We start from the raw sequence: 20,935 nt of genomic DNA, 5'->3' as shown, positions 1-20,935 counted from the left end.
TGGAAGATATGTTCCTAGATGTGCTTTGGGAGGGGGTCTGGCGCTCCTTTCGCGACCAGTTTTCCTGACACCCATATCGTTAAGCTTTTTGATATGAGCCTGTAAACGAAGGTAAGACGCGTCTTTGGGCCGTATGACATTGCTCGAATTCCAAAAACGCACAAAACCGTTAGATAGCGCGGTTACCCTAGTGTCAAACAAAGAAATTCTCCCCTCGGAGGGTGACAAGCCGGTCGACATCAATCACATTCCTGTAGAATGTCTCGACACGTTTGAGGACCTCCCGAAGTTCGGCAGGCCTCAGATCGATAGGACGATATGAGCGTCCTTCAGGTGTGTCTAACCACCTCGCGATTAAGAATTTCTGGTACTCACACGTCTTCCCCATCGTGCAGTGTATGATTGTTTCTGCTTGATTAGGGTAATTGCTTGGCACCTCCCGCTCGTTGGCGTTCACATCAACAGGTCCTTGCGATGTCACCCAATAGCGAGACTGAATCAACGCCTGCCACACGAAAAGCTCGATTCCGTGGACCACTGCACACCCCGCGCCACACGCCTGAGCGAAGGAAACATCCACACCAACTTATCTTGCACTCACTGCATGGATTTGGACAAACCTCATCCTCATTCGATCCGTTGTTTTCGCCGGATTCCGAGACGAGTTCAGCAAAGCTACCGACGACAAAACAACGTTTTATCTACACTAACCAACCCAACTGGAGACCACCACACGTAGCTATCTTCTCTGGGATGAGTCTTTGACATTGTTGTAGATTCCATCCTGCCAAGTATGCTATTAACGGGTGTTCGTGGAATTTAAAGTCTTCACTGACCAATCTAACTGCCGTCCACTCTTCACTGCTGAGCAGCGTGCCTGATCCATCATACAAACGGAGAGCTCCACAGACGCTTATCGCCAGTAATTCCCACTTTGTTGTGGGGGAGTGCTGGGCCGAAATCAGCGTCAAATTCGACATTTCAGTTTACGCAGCCCTAGAAGCTAACGCAGATTGTATGCCACAGTTTAGAAAAAGCGATGATGCCTCCTGCTGCGGTCCTGACCACAGTCACCGGTCGACTCCTCGCCTCCTAGGAAGTCATCTCGATTCACGTACCCTTTTAATGAGTGGCGTAAGCACAGGATTATACGCCATTTCAACGACGAGAGGTCGCTCCTTGAACACTTCTTCTGGAAGCTCGCAAAGGGCTGTCCCCGGCACGGTCCCGACCTGGAGGAAAATGTCACAAAAATAACAACACAACGATACTCACTCTTGACGCCGTATTGCCCTGACTTATTTTTGACCGGACTCGCCCGTCGGCCTCTCCCTCGACTGCCCGCTTTTTCAAAGAAAATGAACGGCGTACCTTGATTTGTTACTCAGATACAACAATCTCTGAACACGATCGCAGCAGAAAGTAGTGAAAGTTTTACGGTCGCAGCTCGGGTTTGACAAACTTCTGCATGCTGTCAAGTCACTAGCGGCATTTGCAAGGAAACTCTGTGCAATGCAGTTCCTCTGGAGAACCTCCTGTGCTGGTGATGCATTCAACACGGCGAGGCAACTGGCTTGATAATCGCAGCTTTCCTGTGCAAGAAATCATCGGCCCGCATTCACCCCGCACCGTCTCTCAGCTTGGTTAACCAGTGGCCACCCGCGAAACGGCTGTCCTTTATCGCGTACTATTATGTTCCCTCTTTCTTACAATCACGTCTATTTCGTGCCAACTGTGACAACAGTTCTTTGGCGGGCAGCCGTTTGCATATGGCTCGAAAACGGATACTCCGAATTCCTTTGCGAGCTTCTCTGCTCGTGACCGCGTCCTGTTGTAGATGAACACCTGTCCTGCGTCTGGCATTTTCCTGCCCTCACTCTCCCACGCCGAGGCACCGTCGCCCTGTGGAAGTTCGAGGGCACCACTATCAATTTTTCCATCGGAGAAAGTGTGTTTCACGGCGGACTCGTGCAGAAGTTGTCGAACTCTCATGCATGCATACACTGCTGCACGGGCCGCTCCGCCTGCTCCGATTACGAGGAAGCTGGACGAATAGGACAGCTGCAACGCGATGCAGAAAAACCGATGAAGACGCCAGAAATTTAAGGCAGGCGGCTGGAGATAAACGACAACGCGTGTGACACGTGAACCCAGACGACAGCTTACGCTGCGGTTTTTGCAGTTCGCTACAAGATACAAGCAGGCGACATTGCAGAGTGGCACTCAGCCTATCGTAGTGATTTGGCTACACCAATCAAACAACACCTGGAGCTAGACTCCCTGTTACACATCATGAAATGGGAATCCTAGGATTATATAAATTGCCCTTTCGTCAGCAGTATACATTACGAGTTAGAATTCTGGTTTAGGTCTTGTTGTCTTCCTTGAGATGCTGCCGAGCTTCCTCACCTTGTCGCATCGACAGAGAATCGCCTTCACAATAGCCGCATAGTCCGTGTTTGCACCGCAGAGAGTGCCATTCACTTTGTCACGGTAGATGGTGTTAACCTGAAAAACGTGACAAAAGGCGCTCTCCAACGCCGAATGTGATCCACGTGACAAATCGGCAGAGAATGACTATCACCCCTCTCAGGCACGTAAAAGCCGCACCAGCGTACGGCACACCGCAGCCGTGGTGTCACTGCCCCACGTGAGCCTTGTATGTTCTGCGTGTGCCATTTCTTTGTTTCTTTATATCTATCGAAATCTAGTTCGCCTTCACAGATCTACGGCTCCTGTGGGCGACTGTGTAGCTTTCAACATCGGGTCCCTAAAAAAAAGACAAGCTGAGACGTCACGGGCTTTGCTACGCCGCGTGCACACTCCCGAAGCAATTTGCTGCTCAGTCGCCGCCATCTCTATCGTTCAGCCTCTTCGAGCCGCTGCCGCACTCGTTTCGCGAGGGCCGAACACTCACCGCCTTAATTCGTTTCGCTACTGGATCGATACGACTCAAAAGAGGCAAGAGGGTTTCCTTGAGGGGGAGCGTGACAGCCGCCCCACCAAACGCATGCAGAGGTGCGGCTCTCAAGAACTGCCACGTCATCTGCTCAACAAGCATCGTGGCATATTTTTCCGTTTCGCGGCCCGGAAGTTGTCGGTAAGTAATTAATTTGGCACTTGGGTGCCGCGTCGCATGGGCAGCAGTTTCTGTGGCGTGCAAACCACACAGAGACTGACATGTATCCACTTCGCGTGCTGGGCACTTGATTTGCTGCATTTGCCTCTGCACAGCTGCAGGCGGGAAGAGGCTGAAGGCGCAGCTTCTCGAGACCGCCCTTTTGCATTCAAAAATGGCGTTATGGATGGTCGGTGACGGGGAAAGCATCGTGGGGTAGCCGAAGAGGAAGAAGTTGACGCATGGCAGAGAAAGACGGCGCCGATGTTCCCATAATTGTACTGCACTCAACTGTCCGTAGGCCTGCAAAAATAAGACCGAAGGCAGAAAAGAAGCGCTAGTAGACACACGGACATTCACCACGTTGGAGCCAGTCTCTGTCTCTTTGTTCCGATGGTCTTAGGTTGGCTCCAGCAACCGATCTAAAATCGGGGTGTTTGTTTGTCGTTCATATTTACCTAGTGGTGCTGGTCACAAAACAATCCTTGTATCAATTGAGCTCATTGCGTACTTAGGATCAGAACAAAGCAGCCCAAGTTTCAGGGCTCTTCCACCCATGCGTGGCTGGAGATCTACAAATCACAGATTCCGTCTCGGAGCGTAGTCAGGTAGCCGTAGGCTCGAGGAGTGCTGAAACCAGCGTGTGCGCCATTCTCACTCAGTCACCTGCTTGCTGGACGGCTGACTGCAGCCGAGACCGCACGTGAACACTGCTGAGTTCTGGCATCATCGAAGCCAGTCGATCCTTGCCGTGTGTTTCTACTTCCTTTAAGCGATACTACTGGCACTTGTGTATCGGGCACGCCATCAGGGGAACAGTGCTCACATTCGTACTGTCTTGTCCTGCCAAGCAAGTCGGTGTGAAGCAGCGGTTTTCAATACGAGAACGCCTCCCCGCCGGGCCACTCTGGAGAAGAATCAGAGGCCGATTTATCTGGCGCTCGACGCATTCCAGCACTTCGTCATTGGGATGCAACGGCGCCCGCGATTGCGCGTCGACTGCCGATCGGGCGTCTGTGTTGTCAGATTGAACACGGCTTCCGTTCTCCATACGTAAGGATCTGAGCAAATGCGTGACAGCTTCCTCGCCGTCTCCAAGCTCCGTGGCGTCCTGCTTCAAACATGATACCTGCAAGTTCGTCAGCTTGATCTCCTTTGTGGAGAGGAGGCTTGTGTCGAGGGCACAAGCGTTGCCTTGCAGATGTGTTTGTGCTTGCAGCCGTGATCGAGAGGGCAGCAGAACGACTTTTGATACAGCGGCATAACAACGCGAGACAGAAGAAAGACAGTTCCTGAGAAAACACGGACACAGAGACTGAGGATACAAGGTAACGAGGCGAGCGGTGACAAGGCATGTGACTTTGCCTGCGACTTTGATCGCATTTAACGATCTGGCAGTGGTCACATGGAAACGTCAAAGAGGCACGCCACGAAACAGCGCACACACATCCGGGCCAGCAGAAAGTCATGGTCTGAAAGGAGCATGCAGTTAGCTGTCCCGGCTTCAGCGCGTTCTCTGAAAGTTTCAGAGTTTGCTCAAGTAGGTGCAGTGCCCGAGAGGTGGAACGAGAAACCCGCGCCATCTGCCACACCAACTAATGCATGTCCCAGACTTCATGAATAACGGGATCGTGCCTCTCCCTACAGGGAAGCTGTTGGACTGTCTGATTTATCAGTTTCACCACAAACCACAAGCGTGTATCGACTCAAGCTATCAACTGGATTCCTCTAGATTATCAATCCCCTGCCCGAGGCAGGAACGCGTAACCGGTGGCTGTATCATGACGGTCCAGATCCCTGTCGGATAACAATCGTCGTGTGTGAAAGCTGGTCCGACTCTTCACATGTATTTTATCTACCACTTTCCTCAATAGAATTATCTCTGAATATGATGGTCGAGGCAGCCCGACAGTTAGCCCTGAGCGCCTTCACATCCCTTAAATCATAAACAGGATCGAGTCTCCCTTGAAAGATTCGACTTTTCGCGATTACTTGTAGAACATTGTGATTGGATCGGAGCTTAACCACTCCACATGAAGTGAAGCGATGTATCGACCTCCCGGCGGCGTGGCCATGAGAAGATCCTCAATGAACTGTCGCCGTGCCCTCCGCAGTAGTGAACTCTCTGCTTCTTTCGAAAGCCCAAAGTTGCCTGCAAATCCATTTTCTGGAATAGTTGGCGGCGTGGCAGATGCGAATGCGACGCTACCATGCCTCGAGCGTTCCACGTTCTGTTCTGGAGAAAACACGTGTGAGTCTTCACCTGAGTACGGGGTCGCGATACCGCTGGCAGCTCGCGCCCACAACTCTTTCCGTTCTTCGGTTATGACGCGCTCTTCGCCTGTTTGCAGCCGCTCCACCATCCGGGTCTCAACATCAATCCAGTCGAAACCCAGTCGGCTGGCTCGAGCAAGCGTACTCACATACGCAGCAGCCTCGGCAACAGGGTCCAACTCTGCCTCGTCCACAGACAAAGCCATTGACGGGGAGGACTTCGACGGGAGAAAAAACGACGTCTGAACCTGCCCCACGAGCTCTGTTTTCAAGCACGTTGCTGAACGTGCGGTGGTTCGACCGCTGTCGCTGCACGCCTGGTTCGAAGCTTCCTTTCGTCCTCCAACCCTGGGTCCGCTGCAGTTCGTGGATGAGGGACCTTGAGACACATGCGCCGACCCCTCGGTACCGACGTCTTTGGGAAAGGCGCCGACCACCTGGGCCTCTGTCGTTTTGCTTTCGTCGGATGTTTCAGAGAGAAGACCGACGGTTTCTCTGTACAAGGGGCTACCGGGACCGAATCTGCCTCCGTCCTGTTGAGTCCGCAGCGTGAAGATAACGGGTTTGCCAGTGAGGAGCCTGAGAACGAATGCGCACAGATGTCTCGACGCTTCCTGACCTCGTTTGAACCAAGGACGCTCACCACAACTGCGGACTCTCAAGGCAAAGGTCGCAGACGTGTGAAGCCGGTGCGCAGAAAGCCACTAAGAAAATGCGTGGAACACGCCTGAGAGGCTATCCGCCACACCCCACTTTGTAAATATCAACACACGTCTGAGTTGTCACTAGAGTCGTCTGAGACGCGTCTTTCTCACGTGTCTCTACACGTTACGACGAACGTCGCATCCGTTCCAAGTCTTCTCACCTGAGGTAGAACACCTGCCTTTCGACGGCTTCGAGTGTTGGCAAACAGTCTGCCCTCAACTCCACGACGTCCACATATCTGTAGTAACATCCCGCGACAAAGATGATGTTGCAAGACATGAGCGGAAGTGCCTGCCGGGTTCCGTCTCACAGTGACAATGGTCTCTCACCTCTCTCGATGACGAGGACAAGGATAACGGCACGGCTTTCGCACGTATGAAGACACACTAGAGATGCGTTAGACAACTCAACGGAGACTTCAGCACGAGGATCCTTGGATGTCTCCGTCACACGTAGAACAGCGTAGACGCCTTTAAAGAGATCTACCGCCTTTCACAGGCGGCCGCTATAAGCTCTGGCACACTGACTGTGACTCGTCTTCCACGAACCTCGTCTGCCATCCAGCATCTCCTTTGTAACGTGTCCGATTGCCGGAGAGACATTTTGTTCACGGACAAAGATCCAGATTATCACTAGCGCATTTGAGCGGTCCAGTTTCCAACACTCGGGCACAAAAGATCCAGGTGTTGTCAGGAAACTCCTTCGGCGCCACCATCGCCCTGTCTCGCGAAAGAGGTACCATAACGTGTGTTCCCCAGTACACTTCGAGAGAGTTGCCACTCGAGGAGTCTGTCGGCATTCAAGCGGTGAGTGAGTTCCTGTTATCTCACCTGCTCTCTTCGAGCCACCTGGCCAACACGGTGTTCACGCTGCCACGGCGTCGTGTCACATTCTCCCCAGCTGTCCATGAGGCTCCGTCCGCCCGAGGAGAAGCGCCGGACTCTGACTGAGAGCTGCACCGATTTTGACAGCTTGCCTCATCGATCGTCAGACTAAGAGAAGTCGCCTCAGAACCTGGTGCGACCAAACACGGAGAAGACCCGCGGTGACCCGCATCTGGAGGACAAGCTTTGGGTTCAGGAGGACCCTGCCTCCCGCTCTGAGGTCGGCTGTGGCCTCTGTGTTCACCTGCTGACCAGGTCAGCACCTCTTCGCAGACAGCGAAACAACTCGCCGGCGTGACTGGCAACGGCGGGCCTAACAGAGCGAAGAGGAAGAGTTGCCAGACTTTGTAGACCGCTCTCAGGTACAGCGAGAGCTTCGGAGCCTCCTTCGAATGCAAGAGTGCAAGCCGGATGGCCATGTCCGTTGGGATGGGGGGCAAGGGCAATGCAGCAGAGGTGGAGGACGAAGGTGATGCCACAGGCGAAACAGAGTCAGATGCTGCGCCCGCGGAGGATCCCGGGGGCTGCGCAAATGTCTTTGAGTCCCCAAGCGCGGGCCAGAAGGAGAGTTCAAAGGGGTCAAGCCCTTCTAGAAGCTCCTGGACAGGCGGAGTCCAGAATTCAAACTTTGCAACTTTCTTGTATCGCACGGCGCGTTCCCAGTATAGCATCCGAACTTTCTCTCGGTACGGTGCAGCTGGCACGTACCTCGATCCTTTCTCACTGGGTCTCTCTGCCTGTCCGGCACCAGTGCTGTCTGAAGGGTCACCCTCGTGGTCAGCAACATGGCACCTTCTGGCTTTCTTCGCCGTCTGGAAGTACGAAGGTGTCTGACCCTGTAACACACACGCAATATGGCAGGCGTGAGAGGTCAGTTCCGGCATCCCTGCCGCACTGTGTACGCACTTCCAGCGACGAAACAAAGTAACCCTTGGAATGGTAACGGTAGAACAACGCGGGGAATAGTGTAAATGCACCATATATATATATATATATGTAAAGACAGGCATATATATATATATATATATAGGTATATTTGGAGAGAGGAACACTGTGTATCTGCGAGTTTCAAGAACCCTGTTTGGATGCATGAGAACCTACCTCCTTTCGTAAGGCGCGTTCCACCGTTTCCTGCTCCGTCGTTTTGATCCACACAACAAGTGGCTCGGATTCGAGAGCCCTCACTGCTTCGTCACTTTCAATCACACCGCCTCCGCACGAGACTACACAGCCGCCACTACGGCACCTGAAGAGTCCCAGTGCCTCGCACCTCATTAGAAATTCTTGTAGTGTTGCGTCGGAATGAGGATTTCCGTCTGCGTTATTTTCTTTCCGGCCTTCGAAAACCTCTTTGGCCACAGAATTGAAAGCAGCACCCAATTCCTCGGTCGTGTTTTGCTCGCCGCCTACGCATAACTCTTCGTCAGACTGGGCGCCTGCGCCAACTTCGGCGGAACAGGGTGGGCGGGAGGAACCGTTCCGCAGTTGTGTCCTTCGCACGGCCGACAACAGGAATGCGAGAGCCTGGCTTTCGACTTGTCTAAAGGCGGGCATCCCTTCCTCTTCGATGAAGACATGCAGTCTATCAAGATCCAGGAGGGACGCATCTGTTGTTCCCGAGAGGTCGATGCCTGTTCTGCCCTGTCGTTCAGCTCTACCATCCACGGGGGCGCGCGTCGCGTCTTCGCGGTCTCTCAGCCACGCCTCAAGCACCACATCGAGGTCGAAGAAAGCCCACCCTCGTTCGAGGGCCGCGAGCTTGCCTAAGACGCTCTTTCCAACTCCTCGCATGCCGACGACCAGAAGCACCTGAAGCAATAGCTTAAGTGGCTGCTCCGGCGTACGTTGGTCAGCGGGCGCGGCCGGAGGTTTGTGAATGAGCGAATGGCATTTACTAGAATGTGGAAGGGGTGTCACAGCGCCTGTGACATCACATGGAAACGTCTCAAAGAACATCTCGTTGGCACATTGCCTCAGAATGGGCGTCCAACAAGCATGCACTATCCGCTTGGTGGATCCCGTGTCGAAATAAACCCTCTGGCTGGAACACTCTTGAGCGAACGTCGTTTGTCCTCCCCCAAACCCATCTGCTGCCTTCGACCTCAGAGAACCGGAATAAGGGAGTAGTGTCCCGCCATCTTCATCGAGACAAACGCAGAGTACGTGTAAGCCATGTACCTACGTTCCCCGTCGTGACCACTTACTTGGGTGTGCTCCAATGACTGGGACAAGGGAAGGCGCAGGACAGCCAGGGGGGCAGATGACGAAATATCTCTGGAGCTGTTCGCGAGTCACAGATTCGTTGCGCGGAGCGTGTTTGGTTTCACACAGGCGGGTGCTGCTTATCCGTCGAAGGTCGCATCCGCATCGCCTGGCAATCAACTCAGTTTCATGTTGTCGAGGATCTGACGCAGTCACATGCGTCACCATTTCTTGATCAGGCGAAGATACCGCCTGTCGATTGCGGATGCTAGACTGTAGAATCACCATGTTGTCACTGGAGCTGCCTTCCGGCATCCTGTTGGAGATCGCCTGCATCGACCGGTTTGCCCCTTCACTTCGTGATGTCGAACGGTCTCGGGAATGCGATTCTCGGGCGGCCTGTACAGGTTGTCCGCTCTCTTCAAAACCCCTCAAAGGGGGAGCGTATAACTGCATGCCAATGCGTTCCTTGCATTCGTACCAGAAATCTGCAAAGGTTTTGTCGACGCACTGCCACTGCACAGAAACGTACGGGCATTCTCACTCGCGTACGGGGGGTTGGCCGCCATTCGCTTCACTGGCGCAGACTTCCGCCGTCCACATATCTCGAGAGGGTATAAGAAGAAACGAACCGTCACATATTTATGTTGGACCCGAGTGTTCTCGCAAAAATTCACCCAAGATGGATGCGTTGACGGGGCCAAAAACGAATTAGCGATCCATGCTGAGTACATTTGTATCTACGCAGCTTATAAACACACACCTCAATTCTTTTGTCTGTATTCAAACTTGGGTGGCAGTCTGGCTGACGACGCTACCTCGGAAGTCTCTGGACAGTCATTCGCAGTCGTTCGGACGAATTGGCATGGTCTGGTTACACGATGCATGATTTTCTGAGATAACGTTTCCTACGAAAGCGCGTGAACCAACAGTGAGCATCGGGTTGACCCCCACGAGCATGTGCGAGTACCAAATGGACTTACGTCTCTTATTCCAACATCCGTGCGGACCAGTCCGAGGATGGCGAAACTCATTGCCACTCTATGGTCGGACTCGCTTTCTACAGCGACCAGCTCCAGTTGTTGGCTCGTCTCCACGTCCATCGTGTCCTCGGCGCTCGGACAATCTCGTCTACTTCCCCTGCCACCAACTTCACTGATGTCTTGGCACTCATCTTCATTCTTCTCGCGCGCTGTTAACGCTGGTGTGACTGTGGATCTTCCGGGAGGCAACGGAGACACTTGGTAAATGAGCAGTCCATCAGAGAGCTCGTCGACATGAAAGCCGGTCGTCTTCAAGCCCCGCGCGGCGGCCGCGATCCGATCACTCTCTTTCAGTCTTGCCGTCCGACCAGCAATAAGGCGGAAGAGTGGGCGTTTCGCCACGGACGCTTGCAGCTGGTGCTGCGTGTCTGTCGCTGCGCCCTTTGAATCGACTCGCATGTCTGAGTGGTCGTTGCTCGGCGATGTTCCTCGGCTCGCGCTCGCCGCTAGGACAGCGCATGTCATGAAGCAGTCCTGCATCCGGCTTAGATCAAGAGTCAGGACCTGATCGTACACCGGGGAACCTGTGGAACACGATGGTGTGACGGGGATTTCCACCAGTTTGCGCGACGCCTCACGGGAGGGACAGTCCTCACCCACGGCTTGGGGGCCTTCAACTCTGAGCTGTTGTTGTGTCGGGGTTTCCCCACATTCGGCAGGCTGCGCGCCCTTTACTGGAGTTTGAGTTTTCGGGTCTTGCGGTGTGTCAGGACAATCATCTACAGTACCGAGAGACAGCGGAACGCAAGAATGTAGATCTGCCTTCAGCTCCGTGGAACCCCAGGCCCGCTGTAGTCCACCAGAAGTGCTCTCAACAGTGAGCCATGCTCCGGAACAACACTGGCACTCCGTGGCTTTTGAGATATTCTCTGTCGCCTTGCCTGTCGCATCTGCGTCAGCCTCGCCAGAGGGGTTGCCGCTTCCTGGGCAATGCGGGGGACAGCGACACGGGATCGACCCAGCGCTCGATTTGTTGAGTCTCACATGGGGAAAGAGCTGGTGCGGACAGCCATATCGTTGCGAGACTGAGCAGCCAAAATGTGGAAGCATCTCAGCAAACGCGATGTCTCCCTGAAGTGATGTTGACCTGAAGGTAGGACAAACGTGGAGCTAACAAAGTTCGTTCACTATCTGGGTACCTAGGCAGAGACTGGGAATACGCACATGGACTCAAGTACCCACATGCACGCATCTATGAGGGGAGCGCTCAGCCTCCGCATGCGATGAACTCAGCCGGGACACAAAGTGATTTTCTCTCAAGGAAGTGGCCTCACCGCGGGTGCGCGAGACGACCATGCAGGATTAACGACACGACCAGAGACACTTTAGTCTGACACCCGTGCTGCGCCCCAGACGCGTACCCGGAAAGAATTTTTAACTAACACATCTACAGGCACTGTCAGCGACGTCCCTACAACGGTTGAGGTGAACCGTGTAGAGACACACTGAGTGAGCCGTACCCTTCAGATGGAACGCCCTCGATCCAATTTTTCAGACGATTCAGTCCGCAAGATCATGGGAGGAAAACTACACTTACCTATCTACATTCATATGAACGCGTCCTCCGGCTACAGCTGCCATCGCCATAAAATACGAAGCAGCCGTAGCGTCAGCTTCCACCATCCATTCTGGGTGATCAAAAGAGTCTTTGAATGCCCTCTCGCTGTCTTGTCCACTTTGGTCATCCCCCCGGTGCTGACATGTCCCCTCAGGACATCCGCGCTCTGGCGAAGGCTGCTTGGCAGCTGCCTCAAAAGAAGGCGCCTGCTCGTCGACGTTGTCTGCACTTCTCTGTGGAGCGCTCTCCCTTTCCTGTAGGCCTGCAAGGTTTCTTCTCCTCGCCAACCGCTCCGCGCTATCCTGGTACTTTTCGAATCCCCCACCGACGCGGGACCAAATCGAGCAGACCCGGTAAACGTTCGAAGATATCTCTGAAACATCAAACCCCCACTGACTCATCAACCGTTGAGTCATCCAGACAAAAGGGAAAGGTCTAGCTGCAGCTGACGGAGGATCCGCAGACAGACGCCTTACGGCAGAGTCGCCCTCTCCCGCAGATCTGACTTCTGCAGACTCTGTCCTGCATTCCTCACGCATGTGTTTTCGGTGAGAGAGTGCAGTCCTCGCGACTTCTGGAGAGCTCGGCAACAACAAACCCTTCGCTTCTTTCGGAGTCCGCAGACTACGCACTCGAACCCCTGCGACACGGCTGCGCGGTTCCTGAGACGGTGTGTCTTGTAGTTCATCCCTCACATTGAGGCAAACTTGAACAGTGGAGGGGGCAAGCGGGGCAAGCATCAACAAAGCAGAACCGAACTGGGAGCTTTCTGAAGCAGACACATGCCATTCCGTCATGTCTGTAAACACGTGAGACATCAACTGTGGCACTGTCTGGACATTCGAATACTGCGCCTCTCGACCATCTACCACCGTCGACTCCTCGGCCGTCACCTTCTCGTCAATGGTCAGTTGGATGGGTAGGCAGCCGTGACTCTTCAGATATGACACCCTGCATCCTCTGATGAGCCGGCAGACTGCTTCAGCCAAAGAACCCATTGGACGCCTTCTGAGTTGCTCCCCTCCGTCAACGACTACGCTCTGAACATGAGGGAGACGCCCGACCGTCACTTTCTCTCTCTGTGAATTCACATCCTCGGTGTGATGCGACGAAGACGGACCGCCTTCGTGATCGCAGTGAGAACGGCGGAGGCAATGATGGAAGCCGAGAAGGAAAGCAACGAACGGCAGCAGGAAGCGAGACGCCGTGCCGCTGTCGCCAACCCAAAGACGAAGGCACCCTTTCTGGCATACGCAAGGAACATACGAAAAAAAATCGAAATGACGCATTCACGTAACGAACCGCCGGAGGATATTGGAAATTGAACGATATCCATTGTTCACGACGCTGACAAGGGTACGTACAGCATGTTCCACGACCACCATTCCACACCATGGATATGTGCAACGGATTCATGTACTGACTCTCTGGCATGGGCTAGCTTCGCAAAAAAGTGCACCCGATGCACTCAGCGGTAGCAACGCGACAGGGGTCCTGTCCAGACGGAAAATCCTTTACCGCAGGTGAAAGGCTTCAGATGACTGGGACTCTTGTGCAAGCAAATGAAAAATGCCCATCCACATCCCTATCAATGGCTACTGCATCTCACGCAAACGTGATTCCACAGCTTGAACAAAAGCATGGCAGAGCCTGAGAGAGGGTGCTGGTGATTTCGGAGGGTGTTTGCTCCACTCAAGCTAGTAGCCTCTATTTTCACTTTCGCATCGTGGAGTCTGGGGAAACTCAATATTTAGGTACTTCCAATTACTAGGATGAGGGCACACGTCTCGCCAGTTTGATACCCGGAAATCAGCCAGACGAGTGACAACTCGCTGTCAACCCACCCACGGACGCACCAAGACGCGTAACAATACACATATTCATTCCCACATGAATGGCTTTCACATAGAGACGCTTTTCACAAATAATAATTGTGAAAACAAAGTGATTTCTCCACTAACTGGAGCGCTGGAGCGCCCCCAGGGTATATAGGATACTAAAAAGGGGGTTAGCAACTAGCGATGAAGCGCTAAAAAAAGCTCCATGTGGATGGCATTTAAGATGTACGGCAAGCTCACCATGGAGACGCGTCAGCGACTGAACATTCCATGATTTCTCGGGTACTGAACCCGCGAGGACAGGTGTGTGGTACAAAAAAACTCACTGCAGTTCGCGTATACTCCTAGTGTCCTCGGAACCCTTTATGAAGGCTACAATGGCATGAACGGTCTAGGTGTAAAACGGAGTCGAGCAACATCCGAGTAAAAGTGGCATCCACTGAGACCATTCAGTGGTGCAACTCAGTTGGTGCTCGCAGCTGTCTTCGTGAACGGCTGCTCACCGATACATCGGCGAAAGCGAGAGGGTCAAAATACCCCGAATGCGACGACTGGGAGGCTTCGCATGCGGATAGCGGAATCTGGACTTTCACGTCAAACGATGGAGACGACGGAGCTGGAAGCCACATGGAGCACGGGGGCAGACATCGAAGTTCGAATTCTCGGCAGGATTCATGACCGAGAGGAAGCGTGAAAGAGTTCCCAGAGCTGCTATCAATTGCAACCTTTTGCAGTGGAAGGACTCATCGAAAGCGACACCATTCAGGAGGTTATGAAGAAGTCGCTGCTCTCAAGCTTACAGAGACATACGCAACGTTTTAGTGTCAGTGCTGACGCTGGTTTAGACTATTCCCGACAAGACGAAATTTCGTGGCATGGCGCACAAGTGACTCGATCCGAAGCGTGTGTGTAGGACTGCAGAGAACCCCGCGCGCTGCGCCATCCCCGTGGTTCTACAGGGCCTTGCGTATGCACAGCAGTACTAGTGCTGCAAAACAGCAGTCTCGCCAGAAGCTGCGACTCGGAGAGAAACGGCGTCTCACAAAATTCGCGTACACGCTACGAAGTCGAATTGTCCATACAGCCCGAGCTGTTGAAGGGCATGAACCATGACGACAACGTCTACAGCGGCGGGCAGATTGCAGAGGGCGAACTGCTTCCTTGACGGACGGCGGTCTTGCATGCACTGGCGAAAGGAACGAATGAAACAGTGGCGAAGGGCAGCCAGCAGAAGGACACGATTCGCCACAGATTTGGATCCTGCGGAACCGAAAAAAAGAAGTCGTTGTTATGAAGGGAGCCGTGTGAACATACGCATGCCACGCGACACAGAGAGGGACCTCAACTGCTGCAGCACCTGTGGGGGTATTGGTACAGCAGCTCGCTGTCAGCTAGTACCTGGTCAAGAAAGAAGTTCGCTTGGAGTAGCATACCGGCGTGGCAATGACGTTGGCATTCAACGCATTTCTTAATCACAAGAAAGTCGCAGCTGAACATACTCCTTACGGAGGGGATGTGAATTACCCAGCAAAACATTTACCGTAGTCATGAATGCCACCATGGACTCTCAACGCCTTTCCTTTTTGCCATCTTCTCAGCGGTCATTACCTGGGAGCGAGACAACAGCGTCAAAACGGAGACGAGTGGTAGTGTCGCCTGTCTGCGAGCGAAGACTGGAGCAAGGTACACACGTTCTCGGAGGCGCCACAGCCAACACAGGCGACAGCACCAGGCGCACGAGCTCCCGAGGCACTGCTGTGACATGACGGGGATGAGTCGAGCCAACGTCTTGAACGTAAGTAATAAAAATGTTTCCATCGCGGTTCTTTTTATCGTGTGTCAAAATCAGTCTGAAAGCCTCGTCTGCACCGTCACGAGACAGAGGGGCAGAACATGGAAGAGAGAACTTGCGCAGAAGCCGTTGAACTCGAATGCTGACGAGTGGAGAAACAAGACCCAGCAGACGCAGAAGCAGAAGCTCAAGAACCATGCCCACTGCAACACACTCTCCGTGGAGCCTGAAAGACACAGTCAGAAGCCCGAGAAATGGTGAAACGTGAGTACGACCGTACGCTTATGCGAAGCTTGATACACTAGAAGCGTTCCCACATGTCTCGTCTAGGGACTCCAGAAAAACGCTGTTATTTGCAGAAACACGGATGAATCCGGGAAAAGTGAGACAGCGAGCACTTAGGCTATGCGTGTGGTGAGTATATAGGCGCTCTTGAAGAAAAGGACAGGCACACCCAATCGCCTCACGCCGACAAAATGTAGCTGTGCCTGCAAGGCCCAAAGGGATGACTGGGCAGACTGTCAGTGCAGAATCGCGGCACTGTCCAAGAGGAAAGGGATAAAGTCTTTTCTCCTCACCAGTCAGAGCTCCTGAACAGCATCTCGATCCCATGGCCGATGGTGTGCCCGAAGTTCAGAATCTGCCGTTTCCCGCTCTCACGGAAGTCTTCCGCGACAACCGCCGCTTTCAGTTGTATGGCAGCTAGGACAACGGTCTCCAAGGCGTTGTTCATGCCGCCTGCATGCACGCTAGAATCTGCGAAGTGTCGTCTAGGGGCAGTGTTGGACCGGTCCATCTGCACTACCCCTTCAGCGATAGGTGCAGCTGCATCTTCGGGATCCACAGAGCAGACACCGGATGATTCAAATACAGGTTCCTCATTAGGAGTTTGCGGGAGACGATCCTGCTGTGCACAATTGAGTGTGCCATGGCCTTCCAGCGGCTCTGCGTCAGAAGGTCCTCGAGGCGGTGATGCAGGCGGTAGTGTCCGAAGATGGTTGTTTGATACGCCAGTTGCGCAACTCTCCAAAGAATCCGAGACAGGAGCGACAAGTGCCGCCGGGTCGACACGACTGAGGAAATCGAATAACTTACTGCTGCTTGTTGTTGCTGTGGTAAGCACATACACCAGTGGAGAAGCCAGCGCGTATCCGTTGCTACAATCAAATCCCCGGAACACGCGATTGAGTCCCCCCACGATGGAACTGCGTCGCGATACCAGTGTCGTGGTGTGATCAAGTGCGTCGTAGTTGTGCCGGCTTCGCTGCCCGAAACATAACACCCTGTGTGGCTTCTCATGAGTGTATCCACTATGTAAGACACTGAGCAAGGGCCCCCACCGAATACAGTGACTGGTGGCCTCCACACTCGGTTGTCCAGCTCAACGGCCACATGCGTTACAGTGGTTCCACAGCATCTGCGGTCGCCACGTCACCCTATGACGCCCGCTAGCATGGACAGCACAGACGTGTTGCATGCCACTGTGGATCGTGGCGTTTCTTAGCATGTGAGTCTGTTGGGATTTTGTATTCACGAAGACAAGTCGACTTCTGAAGGACTTAAGTACTGGAGAGGTCTCCAGTTCCGACGTCACTACAATCAGTTAGCATTGTTCGCTGTGACGGCTCTTTGTTAGCCGAGACCGCACACACACACACACTTACCGATTTTGATGACCTCGGCCATGCCATTCGCAAAATGTCGTGGTGGCAAGGACCGAATAAAAGGCAAATGAACCAAGACAGCGTGCGGGTGAGTGAACGTTCCCAGGCAGTTCTTCGCTGCCCCGACGTCAATGCCATTCTTCCCTGCAGCCAGCAAGCACGACAGCGATGCGCATACTGCGCATTCGACAAGTCGCTCGATTGGTGAGTCCGGCGCCCCACCATCTATTGACGACCCGCAGAAAGTTTTACGTAGGTCTTCGATCGATCAGAGGCACAATGAAAGTGCAACATCGAAGTTCTTCCGCATGTGTCCGTAAGTTGCGCGCGGGAATCAGACAGCCCCCTACCAGTGATGTGGATAATCATCGGGTGGTGGAAAACTTCCGGGAATATTCGCTTTCCTATGATCCTGACTAAGCTCTTTCGGTGCGACACGCTGAGTGGAGGAGTACAGTCACTGCATTTGCTCGGCGTACACAGCATGCACCCAGAGAAAAAAAAGGCAGCCAGGAAGCTGTCGGGAGAAAGTGAACGTGTTTACGGCGCATCACTACGAGACTCGCAAAAAACTCCAGCGACAACATCTAAAACGGCTCAAACTGTGTAGGGAAGGAAACATACCTCCGACGGATGCATCAATGGCTGCTAGCAGAGTGGTGGGAACCAGCACACATTTAACACCCCTAAGCACCGTAGAAGCTGCAAATGCCACCAGATCGCACACCGTCCCTCCGCCCACTGCGAAGACAAGGCTTTGTCGATCGAGAGGGATACGCGCCGCTGTCGCTCCTGCATCCCGAGGTTCCACCAGCGGCCGAACATGAGGGCCACCGAAGGCGTGGGAGCATGCAGACGCTCGATGGTTTCCCTCGCCACTCGGCAAACGGCTAGACGGGATCGTGATATACTGGGCACATCGACTATGGTTCGGGTTGCCGAAAAGAAGAGCGTCTTGAACCTCGGTCAGCGCGTGGCGGCATTTCAGGCCCTCGCCTAGTTCACCCTTGAGGAACCACAGACGCGCCGGCCGCTGTCGCAAACTCGACAGCCCCGTTTGACTGGAGCGCAGTTGCTCGTGAGTCGAGGCGGCCTGTGTTGCGGGGCGTGGCGACCCAGTAGTCAGTCCTAACGTCCCCTGAGACTGTGTTTTGGGAGGCAGTTGCTGAGAACTTGCGAGAGATACGGCAGCAGACTCAACTCCAGCACAACGAACCGGGAGGCATTCGGCACATCCAAGCCTGTTTGCAAACGACTCGATAAGATGAAGATGATGGCGGGGAAGACTGCCGTCGACAAAAAAGTGTAGCGAGGTCACAGAAGAGGTTGTTCCGGAGGCGCCCTGCCAAACGCAAAGAGCAGTAGAGCACAAAAAGAGTTTCCTTCGAGATGTGCAACCGGAATTACCTCCTGATGATTTCAGTGCCTGTATTGTTTGTCAATATTGCACGCCCTTAAAAAAAGAGGGTGGCGGCGTGGACGTCTCACGTTCCGAGGAGTGTCGTTTTCTCTGCGTACGAGCTCATGGGCTTCCTGTCCAACCCTCCAGATATGCAGTGACCGCAGACTGAAACCTTGCGGTCACTAAATGCAAGTGTGGTGAAGCAGGAAGACTGAACTAAATGATGAGTGCCTCAGATTGGATCAGGACGGGGCTTCACCCGCACAATGCCTTGGCACGCTGAGCAGCCGGTTACCTGTCCGGCCACTCGAATCCGCGAGATTGCCAACTGGTACACACTCCTGCCATGGTACTAACTGGTCTGTTCGGCGTCGCAGCTGAATTGACTTGCCCAGTTGTAATATTGAAAGGTACGTATGAGAGGGTCTGTCTGCACCCTTCACGTGATAGTGTAAAGAAGCGGCAGTAGCCACAGTACAAAAAAATGGGTCGGAAGTAGTGGCAGTGGCTAGGTGAACTATTCTCAGCGTTTCTTGCGTAAAGGATGCTATACGTCTCGTGAAGCTCGCCTACAAAAATGCCACCTGGGAAAAACTGGTCCCGCAAAAGGGCTACAGTTCCCGATATGAAGTTCAGCCGCCCGGCGTCATCACTGTGCTAGAATTCTTCTATGAAATTGTCAACGGGCGTTAACAGCGGCCTCACATAAGGCACTCCGTTTGTTTCACTGGATGCTGTGTCGAATGACACAGATGAGAGAGCGGGCTTACCATCAACAGGCATTGCAGCAGTTGTGGGTCAACTGAATCTCGCGACTCGAGGACCCTGTCGCCGACAAAAACGGGGTACGCGTTGCCTCCACTTGTGTAACTATTTACGCCGGTAATCGGTGAATCAACCTCGGGGTACGCGGCCTCACCAGAACTACAGTCTCCGGCGTTTGTGTCTGCCTCCCGGCGCAATCCGATGAAGCCATACCTTTCAGTGTCCCTTATCCCATTACTGAGCAAACAGGAACGCTGGTGTTGTTCGGTATTTGACGAACAACATTCGTAAAACAATGAAGCATCCTCCTGCGCCGGTGGCGCGAGCTTCGCATGTGGCAGTTGACCAACATGTTTTTCCTTCTGCACGAGGATGACACGAAAACCCGGTCCAGAAGCTGGTGTCATTCTCGAAATAGCTCTCCAGGTGGCAAGAGGCTCTCGGAGAAGTTGATTCGGCGTACACTGCCCGTGGGACTACCAGCGCAACAGAAGCAAAGGTGGGAAGTATTTGACGTTGCTCATAGCAGACATAGGGCAAGGAGGCACCCAGTACAAGAGGAAAAGGCAAACGAGTAATTTCCCGGGGGCAGTGTTTCACAGGAAGTCATCGGTGAAATAAAGGAAAGTCGCTGAATCAGGTGTCCTCCCTGTCTAGAGTACCGATTCAGTGAGATATGAGGAGATACCATTAATCCTGGGACAGCGACCTCCTCTCGCGTTGACATTTGAGAAATCGAAGTTGACAGTCGCAGGAAATCATGACTGGACCGCCGTCGTAACTAGTGTCGCATCAGGACCGTGTGACGACGCTAAACACAATAGTTTCACCCAACTGATACACAGAGCAATATTTTATTGGCCAAGAACTTGTATAATTTTTAGCTTGAAGCTGGGCTGCATTTTCACAACGGGCACGACGAAGAGTGGCGGTCATGCATGCATGCATTTTTCACAAGTGTTTCTCACCGGTGACCTAGCGACGGACGGGGTGGGGCCGTGAGCCGTGAATCTAGCACACTGTAGGTCCTCTGCTGTTATACTACTTTGTGGAACAAGTCTGTTTGAAAACGATTAATCGTTTTCTGGAAGGGGGACTGGAGGAGAGAACACAAAAACTACACAAGGACCGGGGATAATGCACTACATCCACAACATGCCGGCATGAATGGCTTTGAACCTCGCGTGTTGTCTTGCAATCGGTAGTTGCGGATGACGTGTGATGCACTGTCCCACGAAGACGATATGCTGACCTCTCATCAGAACTAGTAGTATATCGCTGAGCATTTCCAGGTTGTAAACAGATTCGTTGAAAAGCAAAATGGTGGTGCCCTCACCGGCTCTGAATATCGATGGAAGCTACACGAGGAAGGGTCGCCCTCGAAAAGGAGGAACATCAGTTCGAGGACGGTACAGACACCATTTAGTAGGTGAAATAATCACGAGAACGAAATTGAGCACGGGGAAAAAGTTCATGAACGCACGTTGTCCTTAATGCCGGCATGTTATTGAAGAGTTCGATCGGTAGACACCCTTGCCGTTCTCGATTGCCATCTCTCCACGAAACGGTCGATCAGTTGCCGGCTGCAGTACTTAACCTAGTGCTCATACACGTTCTTCACGATCGACGTTGTCATCAGGGTGTCAGTTTTATGTCAAATCGCTAATGCAGTCGTCTGCAAAATGGACCC

The 20,935-nt window shown here is 53.2% G+C and overlaps 1 protein-coding gene across 1 annotated transcript; it reads right to left on the bottom strand.

Annotated features, from left to right (window-relative positions):
- Positions 1-78: 78 nt before the first annotated feature.
- Positions 79-20,120, bottom strand: TGME49_307040 (shikimate dehydrogenase substrate binding domain-containing protein). The gene is made up of 19 exons (XM_018782512.1): positions 19,251-20,120; positions 17,703-18,420; positions 17,079-17,222; positions 15,993-16,524; positions 15,231-15,640; positions 14,679-14,882; positions 14,126-14,238; positions 11,764-13,028; positions 10,167-11,313; positions 9,186-9,699; positions 8,083-8,903; positions 6,928-7,817; positions 6,258-6,335; positions 5,111-5,971; positions 3,945-4,410; positions 2,918-3,421; positions 2,410-2,508; positions 1,119-1,232; positions 79-559 (listed from the first exon to the last, which is right to left on the bottom strand). Exons 1-19 carry the CDS (start codon positions 19,650-19,652, stop codon positions 194-196), a joined length of 9,648 nt encoding a protein of 3,215 aa, XP_018635659.1. The 5' UTR covers positions 19,653-20,120; the 3' UTR covers positions 79-193.
- Positions 20,121-20,935: the final 815 nt, after the last annotated feature.

This window comes from Toxoplasma gondii, chromosome XI (assembly GCF_000006565.2).
Source record: "Toxoplasma gondii ME49 chromosome XI, whole genome shotgun sequence".
NCBI lineage: Eukaryota > Apicomplexa > Conoidasida > Eucoccidiorida > Sarcocystidae > Toxoplasma > Toxoplasma gondii.
Note: the sequence above shows the minus strand (reverse complement) of the source record. Positions and strands in the feature narration are given on the sequence as shown.